The sequence below is a fragment of the Calypte anna genome, chromosome 3, assembly GCF_003957555.1.
Source record: "Calypte anna isolate BGI_N300 chromosome 3, bCalAnn1_v1.p, whole genome shotgun sequence".
NCBI lineage: Eukaryota > Metazoa > Chordata > Aves > Apodiformes > Trochilidae > Calypte > Calypte anna.
Window position 1 is genome coordinate 57,276,699 of NC_044246.1, and position 25,784 is coordinate 57,302,482.

Below are 25,784 nucleotides of genomic sequence, written 5' to 3' on the forward strand. Positions count from 1 at the left end.
ACATCCGAATTGTGATAATGCCCCAGACAGTGGATAGCTTGTCTCAATATTTCAGGGCTTCTACTAAGCCGGTGGAATCTATAGCTCCAAATTTTATAGATCCCCTGGGCTTTTTCTCCTCCTTTAATCTGCCCTGTTTTCAGCCAGTCTGAACCTTGGATGAAGCTGGCACTTTGTAGCTGCAAGGATTCTGCTTAGGATAAGTGCAGCACATAGGAGCACAAGGCTCCAGTCAAACAGAGTCTGAGTCTTTATATTTACAGTATGGTGAATGAAACTGCCACGTTTTTTCCTTGCATTTTCACAAGTCCACATGCTATACTTTCATATGTGACTGTATCTTTAACTGTTATAGAGGTAATGAGGTTTTCTATGCTGTTTGCATGACACACATCATACTGATGTGCAGTCAGCCAGATTTATGATGTATTCGTTACTGTGCATTAATCGCTTTTTAGAGGTAAATAATTTGGCCATCAATTTTAAAAAAAATCATACAAGACAAAAGCGATACACATGTATATCAAGTTTTTTCTGTGTTTTAAGTTTTAAATGGGTCATCTAAAGAACATATAGCAGTGGTTTTAAATGCTGTAACTTCTAGAAAGGGAGCTTATATTTGAGATGTGGGAAGTAGTCATTTGGTTTTTAGAAGTGACAGAGAATTATTTTTTAATTCAGGTCACAGTCAATAGGGCGAGTTTTATCTTGCCACGAGTAAAATGGCCAAATTATAAACCTCTAAAGAAAAGTGAATTCCTAAAGAAAAGCTGCTTTATGATAGTGGTGCTTCTGGGTCCCATTATGATACGGCACATGGTCATCATAAGGCTTTGTCTGGCAACGTGCACTTACACATTTTTTCAGCTCTTGCCATTGTATATTTTTATCATCGTGTATGAGGTTTCACTCTGACTGAAAACGTTTGAGACCACAAGATCAGCTTGATCTCTGCATGCTCCACTGTATTCATTCCTATTCATGCTAAAAGATTACCACCAGAAATGTGATGCACTTGACAGGTTCAGAGCAACTTGGAATGAAAAAGAAGCATCTTATGTGATTTAATGATGGAGCTGTGCAAAGATGCTGTAATAGCTGTTGCCAATAGCAATGTCTGTTCCTGTGTAAACCATTGCGATCTTTCATTTTCACAAGCAGATTTGCTTCTCCAGCAGCTTGTTACTTTAAAAATAAAACAAGAAAACCACACACAAAATACCACAAAGGGACAAATTAAAGGGACAAAATTAAAGGAAGGTTCCCATTCATGTGGCATTAGAGCTGCTGGGTTCAAGAAGTCGAAATCCCTTTAAAAACCTCCCTTACTTTGTAATGAATCTAAATGTATCTAAAGCCTTACTATAACGATATGCCGTATCTTCCTTCATTGTAGGACCAAGCTAACATCATTTATTAATGCCTTTTTTTCCATTTCTACAACAAAACTAGTGGAAGAAAGTGCATGATGTCAGCGTGCTTGGAAGTAATGTTGCTTTGCTTGTTCTACCATGTATTAGGGGAGAATTTCGACCGCCAAGCCAGCCTTCGGCGGTCTCTAATTTACACAGACACGGTGGTAAGACGGCCGAAGAAAGTCAAAAGGAGAAAGACTATTACAGGAATCCCTGACAACATACAAAAGGAGCTAGGTATGGCTCATCAGAACTGTATTCCATCCACTGTTCATTGTCACTGCTTATCATTACTCGACTAATAACATTACCAGTGCTCATGAAACCAATACAGTCTGATAGCCTATTAGAGTTCCAAAGATGTGTGTGCCTCCTTGCCACCTTGTACATTGGGAAATTAGGACCTTTTATCTGTTCACTTCCATCTGTTGAAGGGAAAAGGGTGTTTGGAAAATGGCATACTGGTTCAGTGGACATCTGCAGGGATATGAGTTTTCTAACTTTAGTACTTTCCTGGACATTTGATCTGGGATACTTAATGGAAGCAGTACTGAAGTGGGCAGTCATTTTGACTTGTAAATAATTAGTTAGAGGTGTAAAACGAGAGTTTTCATCAACAGCAAAACATCTGTGTCTTTTCCAGTTCAGTTTAGACCTAATTGGCAACCCTGTAAGTGCCAGTTACTTAATTGGAAGTAGTTTATATGGGCTGATGAGCTATTGCATATATTCCAGAGGAAAAATCCTTACTTGGTCCTGTTAACCTCAGTCTGTCCTGTTCTGCAGATAGTAACATATGTGATACTCAAAGCTGATAAAGCACTCTGAACTTCGGCAGCGCTTTCAACCACTTTTTCCAGAACTCTTTGATTTAAATTTGGTCATTTTTATTTATTATTTAAAATTATGATTTTCCTCAAATGTTATCCCCCTCCCTTTTTCTGCAGTATGAGAAGAATGTCTTTAGAAATAGTCTGGCAGGACATAATTATAGGTGTTCTTACATGAGGAATTGTCTCATGTTGATGATTTCAGTAAGTTTTACTACCTTGCAGTTTGCATCTCTTAAAATTATATTATCAATTATTGGCTTTTTGTTTAGATATTTCAGAAGCAGAAGCAAAAATATGTAGTTTGTCTGGATAGGTTTAAAATGAGCTAATGAAAGCCAAGAAATGAGCAAGTACACGAAGAGCAGTTTGTGAGTGAAACTGTGCTCTTTTAGCATCTGTAATGAAACAGTACTCTGCCATGGGAATTCTCTGCCTCAAGAAAGAAAATTCAGTTGCCCTAATCTATTAGGACAGCTGAAGTTAGGTAGCATTAAATTTCATTAACTTTGGATCTCACATGATTATTTGATTTCTAACTGCTGTACTGAGATTTGTCCAAAGCTGTCTGGTGTCTTCATGAATCTCTTCCTATATGATGGGTGCTGTTTTGTGCCTGCTGTAAGGAACTCATCCTCATAGTGTGGGTTGCCTTTCTCACTCTTCACTGTCCCTCTGGCAGGAAACACTTTCCAGACCTGGAGTCCTCCTGGAGGTCAAAACTTGGATGTGTCATTTTCTAAAAGAGAACGACAACAATAAACAAGCTTGAGAGTTACCAAACAAAGATCAAAGCTGGAAACAAAGCTATATAAAGCTTAACATCAAATTATTCTTAACAAAAGATTCCCTTCTGGTTTAGGTATCTCTGAGGTTAATCCCTCTGATACTGTGTTTATAGCTGGTTTGAAGTACAGCAGAGAGAACCTTCATCCTCATCTGCTCAGGATGGATACTTTTTACATTCCCTTCTTCCATTTTAAACTAAATTGTTTTACTGTTTGTCTAAAGCTGAGGTGAAATGACTTGTACTCCTTAAAAACCCTTGTGCTGCTTAAGTGCAAAACCAATACTGGACATCCCTTAAACTTCCTTTTCAGGATTGTTACAGTGGTCTTGAGCCTAGAATGGTATTCTGAAAATTATACACGTACCAAGGTCATAGTTTTCGTCAGAGATTCTCTTTTACACATGTAGGACTTTGAGGGTGGAAAGCAGAGAAAAGCAGGGTGAAGCAGAACACTGTTCCTCACTACTGGTTGTCATCTGTTGGTGTTCCTTAAACTCTTTCAGGCATGTCAGATTTAAATGGGTGGCAGCTGCACTTGGGTGGATGGGTGGAGAATGCTTCCTGCTGACAGGGTTTACAAAACTTTGAGGTTACCTTTGTGACCACTTCAGACAGATGGTTAGTGCTTGAACACATCAACTCTATTTTACCTGGTGGAATAAACTGAGAATGCAGTTGGCATCTGTCTTGAAAAGAAATCCTGAATTCCTATTTTAAAGCAAGTCTGTGACAGTTGCCAGCTTGTTTGCAATAAGGGTGATAGGTTTTACAGTCTTGATTTTGGTATTTCATCTCTGTGCTGAGCACATTTCATGTTGCACTGCTTGAAGGTTTTCCTTGGCCACTGTTTTAAGTTACAGAAATTTCGGGGCTGGCAGTATCCCACTGTAGGAGCTCTCTCTGGAAGGTTCCCTGGCCTAGAACCTGCAGAAATATAGAGCTTCAGCCATCTACCCTATGGTGGAAGTTGTCTGGGGAGCCTCACGTTCCTTCTGTGGTGGTTGTTTGTAATCCAGACAGCAAAATGTGCAACAGGAAAACAGTGTCCATCCTGTTAGTGTATTGCTTTCCATTGCTAGAAACAAAGTGCACTTGAGAACAGTTATCAATATCTTCATCTTCTAGATGGGGAAACCAGGAATGCTGCAGTGAAGTGACTTAACCTGAGTCACCCACCAGGCTGCTGGCAAGGCTGGGAATAAATTAGGTCTCCCCCATCCTTGTTCAGTGCTCTTTCTGCCTTTTCTCCTCTGTCACTCCCCAAATATTTCTGTAGCCAATTTCTCTTACACTGTCCCAACATAAACAAGGAGTTGTTTTAAAACATTCCACAGTTCATTTGATCAGAACAAGGATCCGGACTAAACTCCAAATCAAGCAATTGCATTTTGCCTATTGACATTCTTCCTGTGGTTTCAGCTGAATAAATCTCTTTGTTTCTCCCCTGAAGAATTGCTGTGAATGGCTATAATATTTACACAAAGATTAAAATCCCTTGGTACACCAAAGTTGCTGTGTGCAGGCTAAATAACTAACACATATAGCAGATTCTTGTTACCTCTTGTTTATCCTTCAGAAGGAAATGGAAACTTGAGAGAACCTCAAAGCTTCAACCAAGCTTGAACTGTTTTCATTTCTTGTGAGAGAGCCGGGAAGACCTTCTGCCAGGCCAGACTACTGGGGTTCTCCCCTGGCTGCTTGGCCTCCTTTAGAACAAAAAAGACCAGACAGAAGAGAAAGCCTGTGCTGATTACTGGCCTGAGCTCAGCAGCTGTGGTACCCTTGTAGAATTTAGCCAAACATACTGAAAGGAATCATTAATTGTACCCACGAGGCACGTGCTGAAAATGTCTTTAAACATTCCTACTTCTGAGCATTGTGATACTGCTGTGTTTTCACAGGTGTCTTCCAACGATGAACCAGTCTCCCTGTGTAGCCTAGAAACTTGTGCATTAAAAATGCTGCATAAATAAAATGTGATTTGATAGCTGGGATGCTGAGACAGAATAAGACTTGAGATGCCTACTAGTTTAGAGATGAGAATTATTTTCAGAACAATTTTTTTGTTTTAACAGCAGGACCCTCTCAGTATTATTTAGCAGGGAGACACTAAAGTAAGAGAAGGCACAGCATTCCTCTCTCTCCAAACACAGCAATGAAAAAAGTTTGCATACCTCTGAATTACCTTAATTGTCTTATAAAAATATTATATATGTATTTAATGGAGTCAGTGTTGGATCAAAACTGCAGAAAGGGCAGGAAACTTTGAGATGATGTTTTACATGAAATTTTTGTGCGCAGTTTTTCTGCTCTGTGTTGCCATCATCCATTTCCTCTAGCTGTCTTCTCCAGCTAGCACCTTATATACAAACCGATATTCTTCCCTCAGGCAAGATTATTCCCAAGCAGTAGTTTGGTAGGGATGAGCATCTCTCTGGGAAAACCTGGTATACATCTTGCTCATTTCTTGGCTCTTGGTTATCTTCAGCTTCCTTCACATGTGCCAGCTATCCATAGAAAAAAAAAAAGGCAGTAAAATGCCTTCACATTTGTATGGTCCGTTCTCTATATCAGTGCTCTAGAATCTCTCTCAGACTACCTTTCTTTTTGTGAAGGTTCTTGTGAGTGTTTTATCAGAGCTCTGCATTGGTGCTGTCCCAGGCAGGGATGGACAATATCAGGTGTCCTGGACCCCCTCTCTGTCTTACAGGAGGAGCAAGTCCCAGGCCTTGGTATTGGTTCCCTCGCAGTTCATCTTCCAAGTAAACATATCTTCCTAAAGCAGGAGAGAGGAAACCATCTGCAAGTTATCCACCTTTTGGTTTCTTTTTCTTCTGCCGGGCATTTTACTTTTCTTTACTCAAAAATTTATGTTTTTAAAAATGTCTTCTAATTTTATGTTTTGTGTGTACTTTCCTTGAATTGTTTCAGTACCTTTTTTCCACCTTAAGGTACAGTTCAGGGCCTTAAGAGCTCTGTGACTTTTTTTTCTTATCTACTTTTTTCTTGCTTTCTTCCTAACCACAGGGTTCAGAGGGTCAGAATGACCTCACATGCTTGCTTTGAGCTTATTTCCCTGCCTCTCATTTTCAGTAGCTCACAATGAGTTGTCACCTGTAGGACCTTCTGTCAGTCATGTCAGATGGATATGACTGACACCTGAATAGTCAGTCCTTGATTTGCTTTCTTCTGGTTCAGCTCAGATTCCCTGCTGCTACCATATCCCTGGTGTCTTTTGGGACTGTTGAAGCCTCTCCTTCAACATGCCTTAGAGAAGACCATTCCACCACAGCAATGTGGGGGCACATAAATCCTTCTGAACTTTGGGACCTCAGCTATTTAGAAGACTCCTCATGATATTCTTTTCCAAGTAGTTCCTTTGACGTTAGCAGTCATTATAGTTAAGGTCCTACAGGTAAGATTTCCAGATATCAGTGGTCCTAAAGAAATACGATGAAAGTACCAAGCTGTTCAAGCTAAGTAATTCTGCATCCTGCTTCAAGTTGCAACTTAAACAGTCTTTGGAGAGAGTATCTTTCTTTCAGAGTTGCAGTGCCTTTTAACTAATACTGGTTTTATAGCCATGGTATCTCAATATTGTACATTTCCGGCACTGTTTATCCAGACATCAAGATGTTACAAAATATGTATCATCTGCTTTTTTTTTTCTTTAAGTGGAGGATGAAAGACAGCAATGTCAGGAATATAATCTTTACCAGAGGCTGTTGTGTTTTCATCAAAATTCTCTCTTTCAGGGTGGCAGTGATATATGCAAGGATTCAGGATATTTTTTTTAGCTGGCAGTACTGAAAAGAAGATTACAAATGCTGGAGTACAGTGAAAATTTCTTAAAATTGCCATGAACCTGATGTATTTGTCAGTTTGTTGTTGAGATCTATTAAAAATCATTCGGTGTACAAGTACTAGGATAAAAGAGATGAAGAATCTCTAAGGGTATTGCAACACTGGAGAGTTGTGTTGCCTGTACAGTGACTTGGCCAGGTCACCAGTTTTGGAGGAGGATTGCTAAGTGGGGCATGAGAAGCTGAAAGTAACAAGTATTTGGAATGTGCCTGTGGCATCAGAGACAAGGGCTTATAGTAGAACTTGATGTAGTGACAAAAAGTTTAGGAATAGAGATTACTTCTTTATACTACTAGAAACAAGCATGTTCTTTGTGATACCCACCCTTAGTCTCTCAAACCCTCCATTACTACACTAATTTCAAAGAAGAGGACCTTTCTGCCAAGTCTCTGCAGAAAGTTGCTGGTGCCACCAGATCAGCTAGAATCACAGAGAGACAGAGAGTCTTCCAGGGGTTGGTGTCTGTCTCTAGGACCTGCACACATTTTTCCATCAGATTTGCATTTAGTCTCCATCCCTATCATCTTTAATGAGCAACACCAGTAACTACTCAAGTCAGGGAAAATGGGTGTCACCTATATGTGCCTATCTTGAATCAAGCACTTAGAACTAAGATATGCATTTGAACCTTGCCTCTGTGCTTCCATGTCAAGAGGTGTTAAATATATTGCATATTCCACTTGTTCCTCATAGTGGGTGGTCTTTACTTGCTGCTGACATTTACACTAAACATGTCCATTTGTCCTAAGATGTATTTTCAGCATAGCAAGAAGTAAAAAAAAAGGAATGTAGGTAGAGGTCTTCTGTGGTGGACATAGTACTGAATGCAGAGCTACTGGACACAGCATAATGTAAAATGTAGACAAGATGATCACCTTGCAGCTGCGTTTATTGTATTGCCAAATTCAGCCACTTCTGACTTCATAATGGTCAGAATCTGCATCCTGATGTCCAGTTCTGCAATAATCTTTGCTGCTGTCTGCTCAGACATCATCCCTACAACTAGATGGATTTGTGGGTGGTATTCTGTAAAAGCTCTGATTCCATTTCAGAATTTTGGTATTCCAAAAACATCTTCCAACTTCTGACTCTTACTAAAGTAGAGGATTTTCTGAGATACTTAGCATTTTCAGTGTAGTTGTCATTTACAGGTTTCAGCTTTCTCTTGGAATTGGAGTGTCATCTTTTAGCTTCTGTACCAACAAAGGAGGTTTGATTATAAGAATTTTTGAAAACCCTTGCTTTTCAGTGTTGTTGTGGAAGCAAGTGAAGGTTTTACAGTGCATTTGAGAAATATGAACAAAATACTACAAGCCACCTTCCTCTGAAATCTACCAAAATCTTACAATCCTCAACATTTTAAGAGATTGCCTGAGTTCTGTATGTTCCTTTGGTGGTTTGTTCGGTTTTGTTTGGGTTTTTTTGTTTGTTTTTTGGACTATTTTCCCTGCAGATTTCTGTTTTCCCTCTTCAGGAAGCAGAACTGTAAAAAAAGCAATAGCTGTACTATAAAGAGCAAGTAAATCCTTACAACCTTTGCATGACATTGTGCACATACATAAAATGAAACCCAAAGCTGAATTTTGGGATATGCCAGAGATCTACAAAAACATTTCAATCCTCAAAGTTGTGTTCTTGTAATAGCAACATCCATGAAAGGCTGAACTTGACAGAAGGATGTAACCCTGTAGTTTATACTTCTGAGACTGGGCTGTCCTGCCTCCTCTGAACCCATAAATTATGGGCTCTGAACCATTCTAACTACAAGCCTTGCACTGCTGCAAAGACCAAGCTTGACAGGCTTCCCTGTAGTACTGAGGCTGTAAAAGCTTACTGTTGTTGAGTCAATTTGTGCAGTTACCATAAGTATATTAACCAGGACCCTAACTTAATTACATCCATTCTAGTAACAAATATTCTAGTACAAATAACTGCTCAACAGTGTGCTTGGTTTTCTGTGCTGCTCCCTTGTTAGCCTGTTCCTCCCCTCTGGTCTGGGGCATCCTGCAGTCTCCCAGGCTCCCAGGTGTGGGTGCCAGGGGTTGGGGCAGGAGGTGCTTCCCAAGGCACTTCAGTACAACCATCCTTGCTGGAAAAGAGCTTAGATTGGACTGATGTAAGAAGAGTCCTTGGCCTCTTTTGTTTAGCAGCTTAGACATACGGCCAAGGTTTAATTTTGTGTTTCAGGCATTTTAAGGCATTGTGGTTTCTTTTCAATAAACAGTATGTCCTGTTAATACATTCTGACACTCCTGGTTTTTGGAAGGAGGAATGAGGAGTCTTAGCAGGTCCAGCATTGTCTTTCCTTGCCATCTGCCTTCCCTAGCAAGTAGCCTTTTAGACAAGTATAAACTGTCCATGTGTGTTATGCTGCTCGCAGAGTGCATTTAGCTTCTTTCGTGAATACAAACTTAGTGCATACTGAAATGAGGTGCTCTCAGCCACAGATCAGTATGTGACAGTAGTAGATATTTGCTGTAGTGCTGACAGCTTTGTTCTTCACAAGCCTCATCCTTTCTCTCTTGTGTGTGTACATTTCATAGTGGCAGAAAGAAGAAAAATGCCCTGTCTCTTTTATGTAACTTAGTACACAGATTTTTATTACTGGCTGTTTTTAATTGGCTAGTAGTAGTTATTAATTATGTCTTGATTCCAGAAACATTTGGAATGTCTACTTGGATGTTTTTCTCTCTCTTAAGCTTATTCTAGAATAATATACAATGGAAAAAATACGCATGGAAAACAAAATTAAATTTTTCTTACTGCACAGTTCTTAATAACTGTATACAGAATATGAAAATATTCTCTCTTTATTGGCTGCAGCAGTCCATCTGTTGTGACAGTATGTCATACTAGGTTATCCAAGATGTGTGCCAGCACCCAAGTATCTAGCTTTGCTGCAGACCTCTACCAGAAGCAGAAAAAGACTACATTTTCCTGAGAGCAGGAGAATCTACACAAAGCAAACTAAATAGGCTTCAAGCTGCTAAAAGACTGCTTATATGCCTGGGGAAAAGAAGTAAACAATCTTTTTGTGTGCTGCTTTCAATGTAGCTTTTTAGAGCCCTCTTTTCCTTACCCTAAATGCCTCTTTTGCCTGCCAAGAGTAAGGATAATTAAATGTCCTCTAAGTGGTGTTTAAAGCTGCATGATGAGAAAACCTATCCTCCTGATCCAGATCCATATAGTAAATGTGAAAGGAGAACAGGCCTATCAGGCACGCTATGTAGTCACTCCTGAGAGTAGCTTGAAGGTGGAGACTTGAATTAACCACTTTTCCCCCTGCAGTGACATATGCAGCATCCTTACAAGCATCTTCAGCAGCATGCCTGCCTCTCTGCTATTTATACAGTAATGCAACTGAACTGAAGAGCAACAGCCTTACAGAGACTAATTTTAAAGCAGTGCTCTGGTTTGTGGTTTTAGAAGGCAGCTTACCTATAAAAATGTAAATTTAGAACTACCCTTTTGAGTCCTTTTGACTGACCAAGTGATAACTGTATCTTATGACAATATATGATTATTACTTCATTAGAAATAAGTAGTAATCTTTTTTTATTTACTGACAGTGCTGAGGATGAGATGACCATTAGCACTAGCTGTTTCTTTTCCCCACTTCTTGGATTTTCTCCTTTATGATAAATAGGAAGCAGTTTCATGTTGAAATGTTACTTAATGTTTTTCTTTGCAGTGCTGGATAGTGTCTTTGTATAAATGCTGTTATATGTATTGTTCATGGTAAAAAATAGCATGTTTCAATGTGTTAGCCTCCTTTCAGATGAACTACAAGACTGAGAGAGCTATCCCTGTCTCCTGATTTTTTTTTCCTGAGGTGTAATGCTTTTAAAAAGCAGATCTGATTATTCACGTTCGTCTCTACGTTTCCTTCCCCTTTTCTTTATTGCATGAGGCATTAGCATGGGAACACACTTCACATTTCTCAGGCTTTTGTCTGTTCCTGCTGCTTTGCCTACTGGAAGTCAAACGGTGCTACTTGGTTTCTGGCATAACTGATTGGTATGGAAATTATTGCCGTGTCATAAACAGGATTTCGTGTGTTGAATGTGCGACAGGAACGCAGAAGATTCTGTAAGCAGAAGGTTCCTGCAAATAAGGAAAAAGGGAAGAGATGCAGAAAGCACAGGATGCTTCTGCAAAATCCATTGTTGCAGATTCTTTTTTCAGAAGGCATAACCTTCAAGAGCATGGGGATCAATCAGTTTGCTGGGGCTTTTTTGATTTTAAACGAGTAAGAAGATAAACGTGTATTTGTGTTTCAAGGAATAATTCTTTTATTTTGACTCCAGCAGTTGGCACTGGCCAAAGTGATTTCCGAGGGCACTCGATGTATGTCCCAGAGCACTGTTCCACACTAGGGAGACTAGACAGCTATCGCTCTGCAATGCAGCGCTCTGAGACCAAGGACACCAGCTGCCAGACGGAGGAAGTTAAAGTTGTGCCCCCTTCAATGAGAAGAATACGAGCGCAGAAAGGACAAGGCATCGCAGCCCAGATGTCTCAGTTCTCCAGCTCATCTGGAAACATGTCAGTGATGAGTGATTCTGCTGCAGTTATATTTGCTTCTCGACAAAATAGCGACATGGGTTTTCACAGCTTGCCTCGGGCCGGTGCGAGAGTATCTCTGCAGTCCCTAGAGCAGACGCAGAGCATCTCTAAGCAGGCAGAAGACATCGCTGGCACTTTACCCCACCAGATAAGTAAACTGCAAGTGGATGATAGTGCTGTGAATCTGAGGAATAATACCACGGCAGGGACCCTGCCAAGGCCGAAGTCTCAAGAGGTCAGAAGCTGTGATAGTGAAAAGCCCCCAAGCCCAGCATGTGTGGTCTCTCCTCATGCCACCTACTCGACGAGCATCATACCCAATGCAACGCTGTCATCCTCCTCAGAAGTTATCATTATTCACACTGCCCAGAGTGTTGGATCATCAGACAGTAAAATCACCAGCTCTGCTGCCTACCCAAAGCCGAGAGACAATCCCGTTGCCAGCAGTGCAGTAGCTGGGAAAGAAGATCACCATTCATCAAGTGGTAACTGGAGCGAGAGCAGCTCCACACGTCACTCGCAGACTTCGGATACCATCCCATCTAATACTGTCATGATGCTTTCTCTTGGTGACTCTGCTGTCTCTCTCAGCACTCCTGGGAATGCAGAGGCTGGGTCACAGAGCATGAACTACAGCTGTAGGAACAATCTTGCTTTACCAAGCCCTTCCCAGGACAGTGATGGCAGGAGTGAATCTAGCTGTTCAGGGGAGCGAGCGCAAGCGGGGGTGAACAGCACAGAGCACTGGCTGTACAAGTCTGCAGAAAGCAGTGAGACTCCCTCACGCAAGGTGGTTTGTACCCCACCAGGCTGTGCCACTCCTGGTAGCAACCTGAGCAGCAGCAGCCTGGAGAGGGCTTCGGTCAGGGATGATTCTACTTCTCTGTGTTCTGTGGATCATGATGGGTATTACGGTTCCATGCATATGGACTCTGGACTGAAGTCAGACATGCCATGTGATAGTACTAATGGCTTTGGGAGCAGCGTGATAAATGTCTTTGAAGGAAAGGAAAAGAAACATCAGGATGACCAATCAGGCCAAGGTGAGAAATCCCTTGTAAGAAACATCTCTCTGAAAAAGGCAAAGAAGCCACCTTTGCCACCATCCAGAACAGACTCACTCAGGAGGATGCCCAAGAAAAAAGCCCAGTCCAATGGGCAGGTACTTGATGAAACCCTCATTGCCACCCTCCAGCAGTCTCTGCAGTTGAATCTCAAGTGCAAGAACGGCAGCTCCCCTTCCCAGAGCCCCTGCAGTGATTATGAGGATCCCTGGGTGTTGCGCTCCCGCAGCCAGAGCTCGGTCAGCGCAAGCAGCGGCGTGATGTCCACTACTGCTCCAAACCTGTACTCCATCTGCACAGTCACCCCCTCTCAGAGTGAAACAAGTAGCATCAAGTCAGAGTACGCCGACCAGTGGGGTTACTACAGTGACTATGCCGCAGTAGCAGATGACCAGGTGAAATCCCCGGTGACCCATTCTACCAGTACATCATCTGCTCTCAGTGATTACAGCATCAGCCACCTCAGTGATGGCTCAAGGGCTTCTGTGCCACAAGTGCCCAGTGGACTGGCCAAACCAAAGAGCACTTCTCCAGAGAAATCCCACCGAGTCACATCACCATCAAGTGGGTACTCCAGCCAGTCCAATACACCCACTGCACTTACTCCAGTGCCTGTGTTTTTAAAATCTGCATCATCAGGAAATGGGAAATCCAAACTGAAGCCTAAAGTGCCTGAAAGGAAGTCCTCTCTTCTGTCTTCAGTCTCCATTTCTTCATCCTCCACTTCTCTTTCTTCAAATACATCTACTGAAGGGAGTGTGAGTGTGAAGAAATTGGACCCCACCCTGAGCTCTCCTCCAGACTCTGGTGCAGCTCCTCCACCACCTCCTCTACCAACGCCACCTCCACATTGCCCTGAAGTTTCTCCTCCCCCTCCTCCTCTGCCAGAAGCCATGGATCTGTCGCCACTGCCAGCCTCTCCCACATTCCCCCCTCCTCCACCAGAAGCTGATGTAAATTCTTCCTTCGTCCAGACTGTCTCATGGTTTCCACAAGAAGCCTCCATGAGTTCATTCTCTTCCCTGGTTCCTCCTCCATCTACTTTCCCTGTAATTATCCCACCACCAGCACCACCTCTTGATCCCAGACTGACAAAAGGTGCAAACATAATATACCCACAGTATTCTTTTAAGAAACGGAACCAGGAAGATTCTTGCTACAGTGCAGTGAAACAGCCACTCAACAAGCAAGATGCACCGAGGCCTGTGATGCCCTTAGTAACTACCAAAGCATTGCAAATGGTGCAGCTGAGGTCTGTGAAAAAAGCAACAGAAGGTGAATCATCACCTGATTCTGCTTCTGAGACCAACTGTCAGGAAAAGGGTACTGCAAATTCGTCACCTCAGCCTTCCCTAAAGCCATCTCTCTCACTAAGACTCAGTAACAGCTTAGGTGAGGAGGAAATGAAAATTCAAGGTGCTTCATTTAAAAACTCCGTTCCAGCACTGGCTCGGGGTTCTCCTCTCATTCTCTCTGATGACGTGGCTGCACTTGACAGTGATCAAGTGCCTGCAAGTGCAGTAGGTCTAAACAAGCCTTTTGAATCTGATTCACTGGGGGCAGCTACTGAAGACACACCTGAGTCTTTGGTGCAGAGCAAAGACCTCCATTCTGGCATGTCACTGCAGGGGTCACCAGCAGCTCCCAGCAAGACTCAGGTTATACTGCCAAGCAAGAAACCACCTCCTATTTCAAAGAAACCCAAACTGTTCCTTGTTGTACCACCTCCACAATTAGATCTTCCAGGAGAGAAAATAGCTGAAGTGAGTGATTCTGTCAGAAGCACATCAAGCCCAACTAAGAGAGACGCTGTGCTTGCACACTGCGAGGAGGCGAGAAACTGTGTTACAGATGGACTCAGTTCTAGCAAGATGGACTCTGGCAGCCTGGTTCCTGAGGGAGGAGCTGCCAGATTCACCTTCTCTGAGACAGCAAAAGCTAATGCCTTTGTGGTACAGCCCGCTGCATCACCAGTTCAAGAAGAACCCAGGCAGGAGGAGCAGTCCACTTTCGATGAAGGAAGCAGTTCGGGCAGCAGCCAAGACAACGGCAGTAACGCTGAGGGCCATCTATCTCACGAGAGCGAAAGTGGTGAGTTTCTCTTCTCTGACTCTTCTTCAGATGCAGCAGTAGCTATTTTAAAGAAGCTGAGGGGAGAAAATAGCAATCCTAGCATTCAGGTGGGCTTCTCTAGAGAAAAGAGCTTCTTGGAATAGTTAAAACCAAGAGCCTAAAGAAAGTTGCAGGGATAATTTCTTTTAATTTCTTTCTCACTTCTCATTCTTGCAGATATGGAAATAAAAATTCCACTTTACTAAACTGTGCTAGGATTAAAGCATGCTCTGAAAATACAGTTATCTGTGTTAATTTCAGTTTTGTATTTTAGTGGAAACTGTATTTTCTTTCGGTATTGTTCTCTGCCTGTGTGCGAGAGCAAGCATGGGCATTTTGTGCACTGTGGTTTCCTAAGCAAGTGTTGTTCTGGAATTGCAGCAATGACAAAGGTGCACTCACTCACTCACTCAGTCTCTGCTTTGCCTCAGAGGCAGTGATGAGGGATGGTTTCAGGATTATGTGTCTGCTGGGTTCCCACAACAGACTGACAGTACTGTTCATTCTCTCTGCATAGTGGAGGTGTTTGAATCAGATAGAGTGAACAGTTCATTCCTGCCAAGCAATAGTTATGGGGAAGAGACGGATGGAGTGGCAGCACCAGCGAGACCAAGGACTACTGAGGATCTTTTTGCAGCTATTCACAGGTACTGCAGAAATTGTTTTTCCCGTAATGTCAGGTCTTCTAGTTCTCTCAAAAATTAATTAACACTGTTTTACTAAAACACCCAATTACAACAGTCACTGCTTGAACAGAAAGCATACGTGAATCAACTTTCTACTAAGGCTATGTATGAAAAAGATAACGATAAGAACCTGTGTTTTATTGTTTTACAAATATATTTAACACATTCTAAACAGAAAGCTACTATATTAAATCAGTATGGATTATATTGTAAATAACCTGCCCCTTAAAATATCAAGTTACATGTATTTATTGTACTGTTCTCGATCTGCCATATTAACTCTACTGTTGCTTTTTCTGTGTATCTTTTTGTTTTCATTCTTGTTCTTCTCCATCTCTTTTTACTCTCTTCGCTGCTTATATGGTGCAGTTTGGGACAGAGGCTCAACGCTAATGCTTCATGGCAAGCGTGGCTGAAACTGGCAAGTAACACAACATGTCAGTCATATGGCAAAACATATGGCAAACGCTGGATTATATAGTTTGCCATAATCCAGCCTGAGGTCGGGTGTTTTGTGTCAAACCAGTTCATGAATGAATTGTGCAATACTGGCTCGATTATTAATGACATTATTCATTTCCCTTGAAAACAAAATCATCCTGAATAGGCAGCTAGATTTTTGTGCTGTTCACATAAAGTTGCCAAAAAAAAAAAAAAAAGAAAAGAAAAAAAAAAGAAAAAAAAAAAAAGAAAAATATTAAAACCACAAAATTAAATGTGTGCACCATTTAAACAGTACACACAGAAGACCCATTACCACTCTCTGAACTACTGAGCTCGCTTTAGACTAGAGTCGATGTAGTGCTAGTGCCATCTTGTGGCTTTGTCTTTTACGTCAAAATTTAGAGGGGCCACCTCTTTTAATTCAGAAAGTAGGGTCACAGAAAGTGCTCGGCAGCATCCCTGTAGGTTTATAGAGGTGTTAAAATGAGTTTGCGCATCTGTGCGTGAGTTGTGCATCAGGAGTACTGAGGGATGGGAAAAGCCTGTTGTGAGAACATGGCTGGGAACTAGAAGACAACATCACTTGGGATGCAAGTGCTTTTCCTTTGCTTTTGAAGTGATTCTGTTTCAGGATGCTACAAAAATTACAGATACACGATACTGACTTTTTGTAACTTAAAATTATCCCTTAGGACTGTAGGAGCTGTTCTAAAAATGGTCTGTTGCATTCATGTTGCATGGCACTCAACTAGGACTGCGACAAATCTGTTTTTAGAATCACAATTTTGGCCAGAAGCCTTTCTCCATTATGTATGCAGATAGAGAGTGGATCTCTGTGTGTATGCTCATACATGGAATTCATGAGTTTATGGGGAAATGGACAATGGAACTGGATGTGACATAGTTAAAACTGCTTGACACATTTGTTATTAAGACCTTGCTTTTGCTGGCTTTAGACTTGAACCACTATCTTCCTTGGTTGCTAATTAACAAAAACATTTTGATTTTCCCTCTCGCTAATTCTAAAAGGTATTATTTCAGAGATTGGGCACTCCTGAGTATGTGCTTTGGTGTAAGACAAGAAATTTGGTGGTGTTTGTGTGTTTAGGGCAGGAAGAAAAAACTTATCTCTGTCTGAAAAGCCACCAAAACCAAATTTGGTTCTTAATTTTAAGCTTCTGTCATAATTCATACATGCTGAGAAAAGCTGATTAGATGCTGTCAGTAAACTGACCACTCTGCATTGCATTCACAGTCTTACTGAGTTTCTTCAAGCCAGGTTAACTACATCTTTCCTTAAAGTTCTTCTTATTTAATTTCTGTTTATTTGGAATTTCATTTGGGTTTTGGCAGCAGTACACCCCCAGCATTGCAGTGTTTAAAGGTACACATTGGCAGCCAAAACCCCAATGAAGGGAAATCTTTTCCCTGTAAGTAAGGCAAGCACAGGTTCTCATATGGACTCACTGGGCACACAGACACTGAGTCACTTTCTGCCTCAAGGACTGATGCACAAACATAGTCAAGGTTTTTATCATTGCCTCTGCTTCAAGTCACAGTTTTATCCCTGTGCTATCTTTTGGTATCCATTCGTCCTGGGGCTGAATGGATGTTGGTTACATTCTTCTCCCAGAGAAGCAGGTGGAGGCAGCAGCAGCTGACAGTAAAAGCTGCTACAGCTGCCTGCAGGAGGTATTGTAAATGATCTATGCATAAACTTCACCACTTAAGAGAGACAGGATTGCTCCAAAGTCTTGGCAGCGTTTATGGCAGTGTCTGTTGCTGCCACCTACTCAGCTGATAGATCCTGCTACTTTGTTTTCTGAGGGTTTTTTTGTTGGTTTTTTATCAGTAGGCTGCTATGCATTGAAGTCATTTGAGATTTGACAGTCTCAAGGCTTTTAAGTACAGCTGAAGACTGCGCCAAGTAAAAAGTTGTTTTACAAAGGGAACAGTATATTGAAACCATGCTTGATAAAAATTAATGTTAAATTATAGCATCATAATCTTGTATTTGTAACAGGTCTTCCAGACTTGTTTTAAACTTTTGCCAAAATAGCATACGTAAATTAGCCCTTACACAATCTTTTCAAATTAATTCTTGCTTAGCCTGCAAAGAAACAAAGTAGCTTTGCTACAGATACAAGCCACGTAATGAAATTTTTCTTCAGATTTCTCATAATATGAAAATGGGGCAATTGAAGTCCAGTTTCCATTTATTCCCAGTTCCATGATTGTCTCCTAAGTTTTTTCCCCTGCAGTTTAAATTAAGACACACAGCCCTTCCATTTGGAAAGATAACTTTCACAGGAGGAAGTTGGTCTCTCCTTCGTTTAGTCAGAAGTGCAATGACAGAGCACCAACAGAACTGTGCATATTATTAAAACTCATTTCATCTTACGAAAACTCAGTTCTTACCATTCATTTAATTTTTGGGTTAGGAAAGGCAAAGTTTTTTTTAATCATTTAATCCAGAGTGGTTACATGTGGCTTACTTTACTCCATCTTCAACAGCAGTGAAATACCTTTTCCTAAAGGCAAGTGTGCTACACTTCTAATTCTCCAGAGAGTATCAAATGAAATAATAAAAGAAAAAACCCTAACATACTCTAGATGACATATTTTAAGTCAAAATCTCAAGCTAACAGACAAATGGTATCAAGTATAATCTTTATAATGCATTAGTCTTAGCAGTTGAATACTGATTCTAGAAAACCTGATTCACTAAATTCACCCAAGTATTTTGAATATGAGTATTGCCAGTTTTAGTAGTTTCATTGTTCCAGATTTGCAGAAAAAGAACAACAAACTTTGCTTATACTTCCAATACCTTAATGATACAATAATGCCTATGCAGTTTTGGTGGTGGTCTTAATCATGCTTTAGATTTAGATTACTTCTCCCTTATCCCTCTCCGTGCTTTAGCTTAATTCATTGTCATCCCTCTAAGCTGAGTTTCATTAGAAGAAGTAAAATGTCTCATTTTCTGTTTGGTCCTTTTTTTTTTTTTTTTTTTTTTTTCCCAAACTTAGATCCAAAAGGAAAGTCCTTGGCCGTAAAGATTCCGAAGACGACCGTACCCGCAACCATTCTCCATCTCCCCCCGTAACTCCCACTGGTGCTTCCCCGACCTTAACTACCCTTAAGCAGGCCGGGTCCATCCAGAGAAGCGTTCGCAAGAGCAGCACCAGCAATGACAACTTCAAAGCCTTGCTGCTGAAGAAAGGGAGCCGCGGGGACACCAGTTCCCGGATGTCTGCAGCAGAGATGCTGAAGAACACGGACCCGCGGTTCCACCGGACAAAGACGGACGCCTCCCCGGACCTTCCTGACAGCCCTTCCAGCTGCTCCCCCAGCAAGAGCAAACGGGCCCAAGAAGAATGGGCCAGGAGCGAGGGCCTGATGCCAAGGAGCTTGTCCTTCTCTGGCACTAGGTATGGCCGGTCACGAACACCCCCCTCCGCTGCCAGCAGCAAGTACAATGTCCGAAACCGCATCCAGAGCAGCCCCATGACCGTCATCAGCGAAGGAGATGGGGAAGTGGTGGAGCAGTCGGAGGGCAGGGTCCGAAGGACTTTGGAAGAGCAGCAGGAGAGGCAGCTTGATACATTTAGCGGTGATGAAATGGACATAAATGACTTTCCATATGCTGAGGAGGAGGCGGGCTGCAAGGAGGCCTTGGATCCGACCCATCTAGACTTAATGACTCAACCAGCTGGTATCTCCAGGAAGTACCTGAGCCCTTCACCTGAAGAAAGTTAAAAAGCAGCGACGAAAGGCGTTGGATATTAGTCTAGAAAATGACAGAGGACTAGATTCCAGAAGAAAGCGCAGACCAGGACATGTTTACTTTGCTGAGCATTTATTCCATGAACTGCATGTGTGTGTTTAAATGCTAAAGCAATGGTAGTTCTGCATGGTTGGGTTGGGGAGGACTTGCTTTGAATGAGTGGTCTGTGGCTTAAAGTAAGTTAACAGTTGCATTTTTTGTGTAAAGCCTTAGAAGTCCTTTTTGGGGGGAGGGGGGAAGTTTTCTCAGAGCCTGTAGGGTGTGAAGTTTTTCTTTTTCTTAAGACTGCTGCATTTGTGCAAGCAAAATCTAGGAATGAGCCTGAAAAAGAGAAATGGGAAAGCTTCTGTGGGACAAGCTGGACATTTGCTTCAGAAGCATTATATTGGTGCAACGTAGTGCATCCAATAGGCAGAGTGAGACAGGATGAGGCACAGTTACCTACGAGAAGGCAGCAGGGTTGGTACTGGGGTTGCATGGCTTGTTACTGGGATGTGCCCCAGTCTAGGTTGAAGTGTGTCCTGATAAAGGAGAGAGGTCACCAGGTTAGGAATTAGTCCAGGGTAAAAATTTATTTTTTTTTTTTCCTGAGGGAAAACGAAACACGTAGTTAACATGGAAAAGGGAGCCAAGTTTTATAACACACTACTAGCTGCTATGTAGCCACACACATACACTTGGTGAAACACTTGCTTCCAAGTGAATTGCTTCCTTGACTATAAAGGATTCCCTTAAAGAGCTGGAACAACTGGATGTGTGCTGAGGATGCGAGCAGACAGCAGAAAAGTGGGAGAGGAATGAAGCAGTGTGTTGCCAGAGTTTGGAAAAGCTACATTTCTGAATTAGAAAGCAAAATTTGACTTTGAGAACTTGCACTACAGAGCTGTAGGTGGAGCCTGTCCTTCAAAACCGAAACCCGGGGGTTGTGTTTTGCCAGAAGTCTTTCTTCCATTTGTCAAAATGGGGAGATTATTACTTTTCATCACTTGAAATACAGATAATTGCTAACTTTTGGTTACCAAAGAATAAGTTACAGTTACTTTCCTTCTTGATTTGCCTGCAGTATTTCTCTTCTTTTTTAACCTTAATAATTTAGTGAGGTTTGTTTTTATTGTATATTTTACAGATAATAAAAACATTTAACGGTTTTCCAGTTGTAAAGAAGACCATTAATTAAAACTGATATATTGGCTGGAGTTTTTGGTTCATAGTAGGATCTAAGCTTTTAATTTTTAAGAAGAATTTTGCATCTTTTGATGGCGTGTGCAGTTTTTGTATTGTTTGTAAATACTGAAAGTTGTTAAAATATCTTTTGATCTCCCTACCGTAGAATTTATACATTTTAGATTGCTTTCAAGAAGAAAAAGCATTCCTTGTAGATTATTTATTTTAGAGAAATACGCTTGTAATCTCATTCTTCAATCCTTTACTTGTTAGTAATGTAAATTTCAGGGGCCTTTGTTTAACTCTTCTCTTGACAAGACGGGAATAGTGATGAAAATGCTGTGACTTTGCTTCAATAAAGAAAAAGGCTGCCAGTTGCCATATTGTCTTTTGAATTGATTAAAATTTCCTTCAAAAGATGTGTTCTGCAGCGTATGGCAACCCACTGAATGCTATAAACCATTCATCCAGCTCCTAATCTCCAGTTTTCATTGCAAAATTTACTAATCCACTGTAGAGACAACTAAAGCGTACTTACATATCCATCTCATTTTGGTATCTCAGTGCTGACACTAAAAAATTTGAAATAATCCTAAGCTTTTTCCAGTATTATTTGTGAGTTTTATACTGTTTCTCTCTTGCTTGCGACCTGTCCCAGAAAACTAAAATTCTTGGAGAACCTGATTATAAGCGGCGTGAATGAGAAGCGGAGAAGATAGATCTGACTGCACTCACTGGAACAAAGGTGGGATTAACTGGTGCACAGCAAACTTTCCACCATTTTCATGTGCTAAATAATTTTAAAGAGCCATTGGATTATTTTTTTTTTAATTAAATGAAAACTTAATTGGATGAAGTAGATCAGTTCAGATGCTATTAATACTGAGTTGAACTAAATACTGTTGCACATCATTCTGCAGCTGCTAATGTGTTGATTTGGTGTTTCTCCCAGAGCTGGTCAGATGAAACACAGTGATCTGTGTCCTTTTCACAGCAGCTATTGTCCCTTTCAAAGCTATGTGTAAGTGATAACTTGTCTTCATGCCACCATCTTGACAGGAGAATACTCAGGCTTTGTTTCATTGTTTACAAAAGGAGAAGTCATCTCGGTGAAAAATTGTATCACTGAAGAAAATAATAGTTCTGGTGTCTGCAGCTTCTGCAGTGCTTCACAGCATCTTGCATGAAGTGCTTGTAGAAGGGACCTTAGCCAGTGAGTTGCCCTGGTGCTGGCCAGCTGATGCTGCCAGATGTTTTTATAGGCTATAGGAGGAACAGTGTGGAAAGTCCCAGTTTATATTTGCACCATTTTATCATTGCAGGTAGGGGAGATGAAACTTAAAGGTAACATGGGCTAAATCTTGGCCACAGGTACCCTCGATAGTGATTTAAAACTGGTGTAAGCTGAGTTTGGGTTCAGGCTCAGGTTTTTGGGTGGCATGCAGAAGTCAGTGTTTATGTAGCCCTACTGATGTTGCTACCTGACTAGATTTTACACAGTACAAGATGTAGTAAAGCACATTAAATGGTCTGAAATATGTTTAGTAGTGCTTAAAGTTGTGTTTATTTAGACAACTGATGTAAACAGAATTGATCGGTAGCTCAGTCTTCTCAGCAGCTCGGTCTCTGGACCCAGTTTCTGGTACAGAACCTTGGGAGCAGGACAGCTTTAGGCTGTGTGTTCTGTATTGGCAACAACATCCAACTTCCATGTTACTTCCTTTCACTATAAGCTTCCTCCATAGGGAGGTTTTGTGATTGCAGCTTTATTGGTCAACAAGTGTAGCAAACCTCTGCTGAAAACAGAATAGGAGGAAAAAAAGCAAATTTTGACCATGCTGAAGAGAAAAAGGAGACTTATGTCATCCTGATACTGAATGAATCATACTTTTACAGGGCTAGTTCAGGGTTTACAGTTGGTTTATGGTGTGCCTCATAAAATATCAATTGTTATTGAAGCTAGATGTCAGTTTAATTTCTGTTTTTCCTTTTTTGGAAATTATTTTCAACCTTAGCCTTTTCCTAAATTTTGCTCTATATTAACTGACACTGTGCTTCCTTTGTTTATATTCAGTTTCTTCTCATTGTCAGATACAGGCAGCCCCTATCCCTTTAGAATTAGAGCCCTTCAGTGATTAAGTTATTACAGTGATATAGCTCTGTGGTAGGTACAGGCCTTCACTGTTGAAATGCTGGAGAGAGGAGAATTTGTTAATTTAAACAAAGGGTGGTTATGGAAGGAGCAATAGCTTGCTGAGAGGAGGTTTGAAAGGTTACTGGAAATCAGTTTGAAGAATTAGGAAAGAATTGGGTTTGATGGAGGCAGTTCATGCATATGGCACAGAATAATGCCAGAAAAGGTGAAGCAGGGAGATTGCTGAGAAGAAGTACAGTGAATGCACAGAGCAAGAGTAAGGTATGAGGCAGGCAGGCTAATGCACATTCTTGAGGAAACTTGAAGTACAGAAGAGAGAAAAGGGCCAAGAAATAAAGGGATAGTCACGTCAAGGTGAAAAAAAAAATTGTAGCCTATGTGTTTCTTTGCTGTTCAAAAGGTTTAGAAGGCCAAACATGGAAAAAGGGATTTTAGAAGCAGAAAAATAGCAAAATTCAATGAGCTAAGAGAAGCAGTAATAGGCTGAAGTGAGGAATGCTCTGGAAGACCTCAGGCAACTGCAGGCAGGCAGCTACAAGCTTGAGCACAGCTCTTGGAAGGGCTCAGTACCGAAAAGCCAAGCCTGAAGTCTGGAAACTATATAGGATCAGAAAGAGTCAAGCTCATCTTCTCCTGCCTGCCAGCAACCTTGAGTCCTAGGGACTGGCTTCAGTTCTCCAGACACTTGTATCCTTGTAACCTGCTAAACCTTCAGTTGTTTTCTGAAGCAGAGAGAGGCCACTTGGGCATGCAGCACAAGGATTAAGGTATCCATAATATTGCAAGCAAATGTATCTTGTCAGGGATTGTTTGGATCCCACAGAGTTTTGGGAATGCCATTTATAGCAGCAGTCCCTGCTCCAACGAAGCTGTTGCTATAGTACTTTTGAGTGTGTCAAAATGATGCGTTGTTTGTTTCTATAAGAAGATGAAAAGGATTGACTTCCACAATAAAACAATGTGCTAAAAAATTTACAGTGTCAATGAGGAATTGTTTTACCTATTTGATTTAAGACGACTTCAGTACTCACAAAAAAACCCAGCAAAAGCTACAAATTACATTAGCAATGTGATGTACAAAGCACATTATATTAGCTTTCTGAGTTTTCCTTATGTGCCTTGGTTTCTGAATAACTTTCTGCAGTTATTTCTTTAATGGTTAAGACTAGAAAAGTCTTTTGACATAAAACTGATAATTGTTCTTAAATCTTAAGAGATGTTAAGTTTAAATCAAAGTGTGGCATTAAATTATTTCAGGTGTTCAATACTGGGTAATGGCCGTGGTGACAATAATGGTGTGAATTGCACTCAACAGAGTAAAATATAGAGATGTTTGATGATAAAGTGCTTTGTCATATATTGCTCTGAAAGACTGTTTAAAAGCCTTGATAGTGTTTCCCTAGCAGACTGAATATGTTTTTTGTTGCAAATTTATCTCTTTGCAATTAAGTTCCTCCACATAATGTGTAACCAACCTTTTAAGGGCCAATCAGTTCTACTTCCAACAGTGCCAATGCAACATGTGTTTTAGAAAGAAATTGTCTGTTAATACTGGATCCAAATGTACTTGTATATGCACATGTGTGGGTGTATACAGAAGAAAGGCCAATCCTAGCTTAAGGGAGTTTGTTCTATCTAGTATACTGCTTTATTTGGTCGTCAGCCTTTGGTTAAAAAAATTCTAGCTACTGAAGGAACAGAAGAAAGTAAAAATCCATCAGGACAAGTAGGTTGCAGAAGGCTAAATATTCACTACCTCTTGAAAAAAAAAAATGTAAAAATGTAAGTTCTGTGTGTAGCTGGTAAAAACTAATTGAGGGGGGGAAGGGGAAGAGACACATAAATTACAAAAACAATTAGATAAAATCTGGCCACAAACAAGAAATACAGGAAACTAAATGTCCTGTCTGCCATCTGAAGAAGATTGCTTCCTAAGTGGCAATATTCAAGAACTGCTGAACTCCTATGATCTTCTTGTGTCTCTCAGTAGTAAAGTTAAGGTCTTCTTTATAAGTCAGTCAAGTACCGTTGGTAGCTCTGGTGTGAAGGTGTTTTAAGCACAGCTTGTAATTTCATTCAGGGAAAAGAAACTGATTCAGAAACCAGTTTAAAACCAGTGAAAGCCTTACAGCAGTCAGTGCCCGGCATAGCATCATTACTTGAGAAGCTGCCCTGATGGAGCCTGGAAGATGGTCCCATTGTTCTCTCTTTCATAAAGATGCTGTAATGTGCTGCCTGAAGAATGGTGTTTGTTGCAAATTACTGTGCCAACTGGAGCTGCAGTGTAGTCAAAAGGATTAAAAAAAAATGCAAATCTTAGATTTATATAATCAGTACAGCAGTCACAGACTAGGGAGTGATAATTTCAATATATTTACTTTTTTGTAGAGTCCTAGTATAAAGCAAAAGTACACTTCAGAAAGGAGATCTTAATCTGAAGTAGCTACTGTGTGTACTTATGAGCCATGGACATGACATGCAATACCAAACCACTGGTAATCCCAGTACACTTGAATCTTTTAGGGTAAAAGTCAGTAATTCAGGATCAACCAAACTTAAATTTGACAGAAACATCTCTGTAATTTGATATACAGGGGGAAAAAAGAGTACCTCAGTGTCATATTCAAGAAGGTAGCCCTTTTGTTTATTCCAACATGGAACATTGATCAGACTTTTCCTCCATTTACTGAAGCAGCTTTTCCCAAACCTTGTCAGAAGTGAAGATTGTGTTATGTAGGGACATGAAAAGCAGCTCATGGGTTATTTCTCGGAGATCAAAAGAATCACCAGCACAGCTTTGTTTCTGTACTGTTGAGCACAAACTTAATGCTGATAATCAGGACTGACTATGAAACAAATTGGTCATCTAATTCATTAGATGAATTTCTTGCACGATGTGTGACA

At 41.0% G+C, this 25,784-nt stretch overlaps 1 protein-coding gene across 1 annotated transcript in view; it reads left to right on the forward strand.

Annotated features, from left to right (window-relative positions):
- The window catches only part of NHSL1 (NHS like 1), a 178,127-nt gene extending 158,589 nt beyond the window's left edge, over positions 1-19,538 (forward strand). Inside the window, exons 5-8 of the mRNA XM_030448568.1 lie at positions 1,521-1,652; positions 11,207-14,620; positions 15,159-15,288; positions 18,804-19,538. Coding sequence (XP_030304428.1) covers positions 1,521-1,652; positions 11,207-14,620; positions 15,159-15,288; positions 18,804-19,533 — 4,406 coding nt within the window. The 3' untranslated portion in view covers positions 19,534-19,538. The remainder of the gene's footprint in view (positions 1-1,520; positions 1,653-11,206; positions 14,621-15,158; positions 15,289-18,803) is intronic.
- The last annotated feature ends 6,246 nt before the right edge of the window (positions 19,539-25,784 follow it).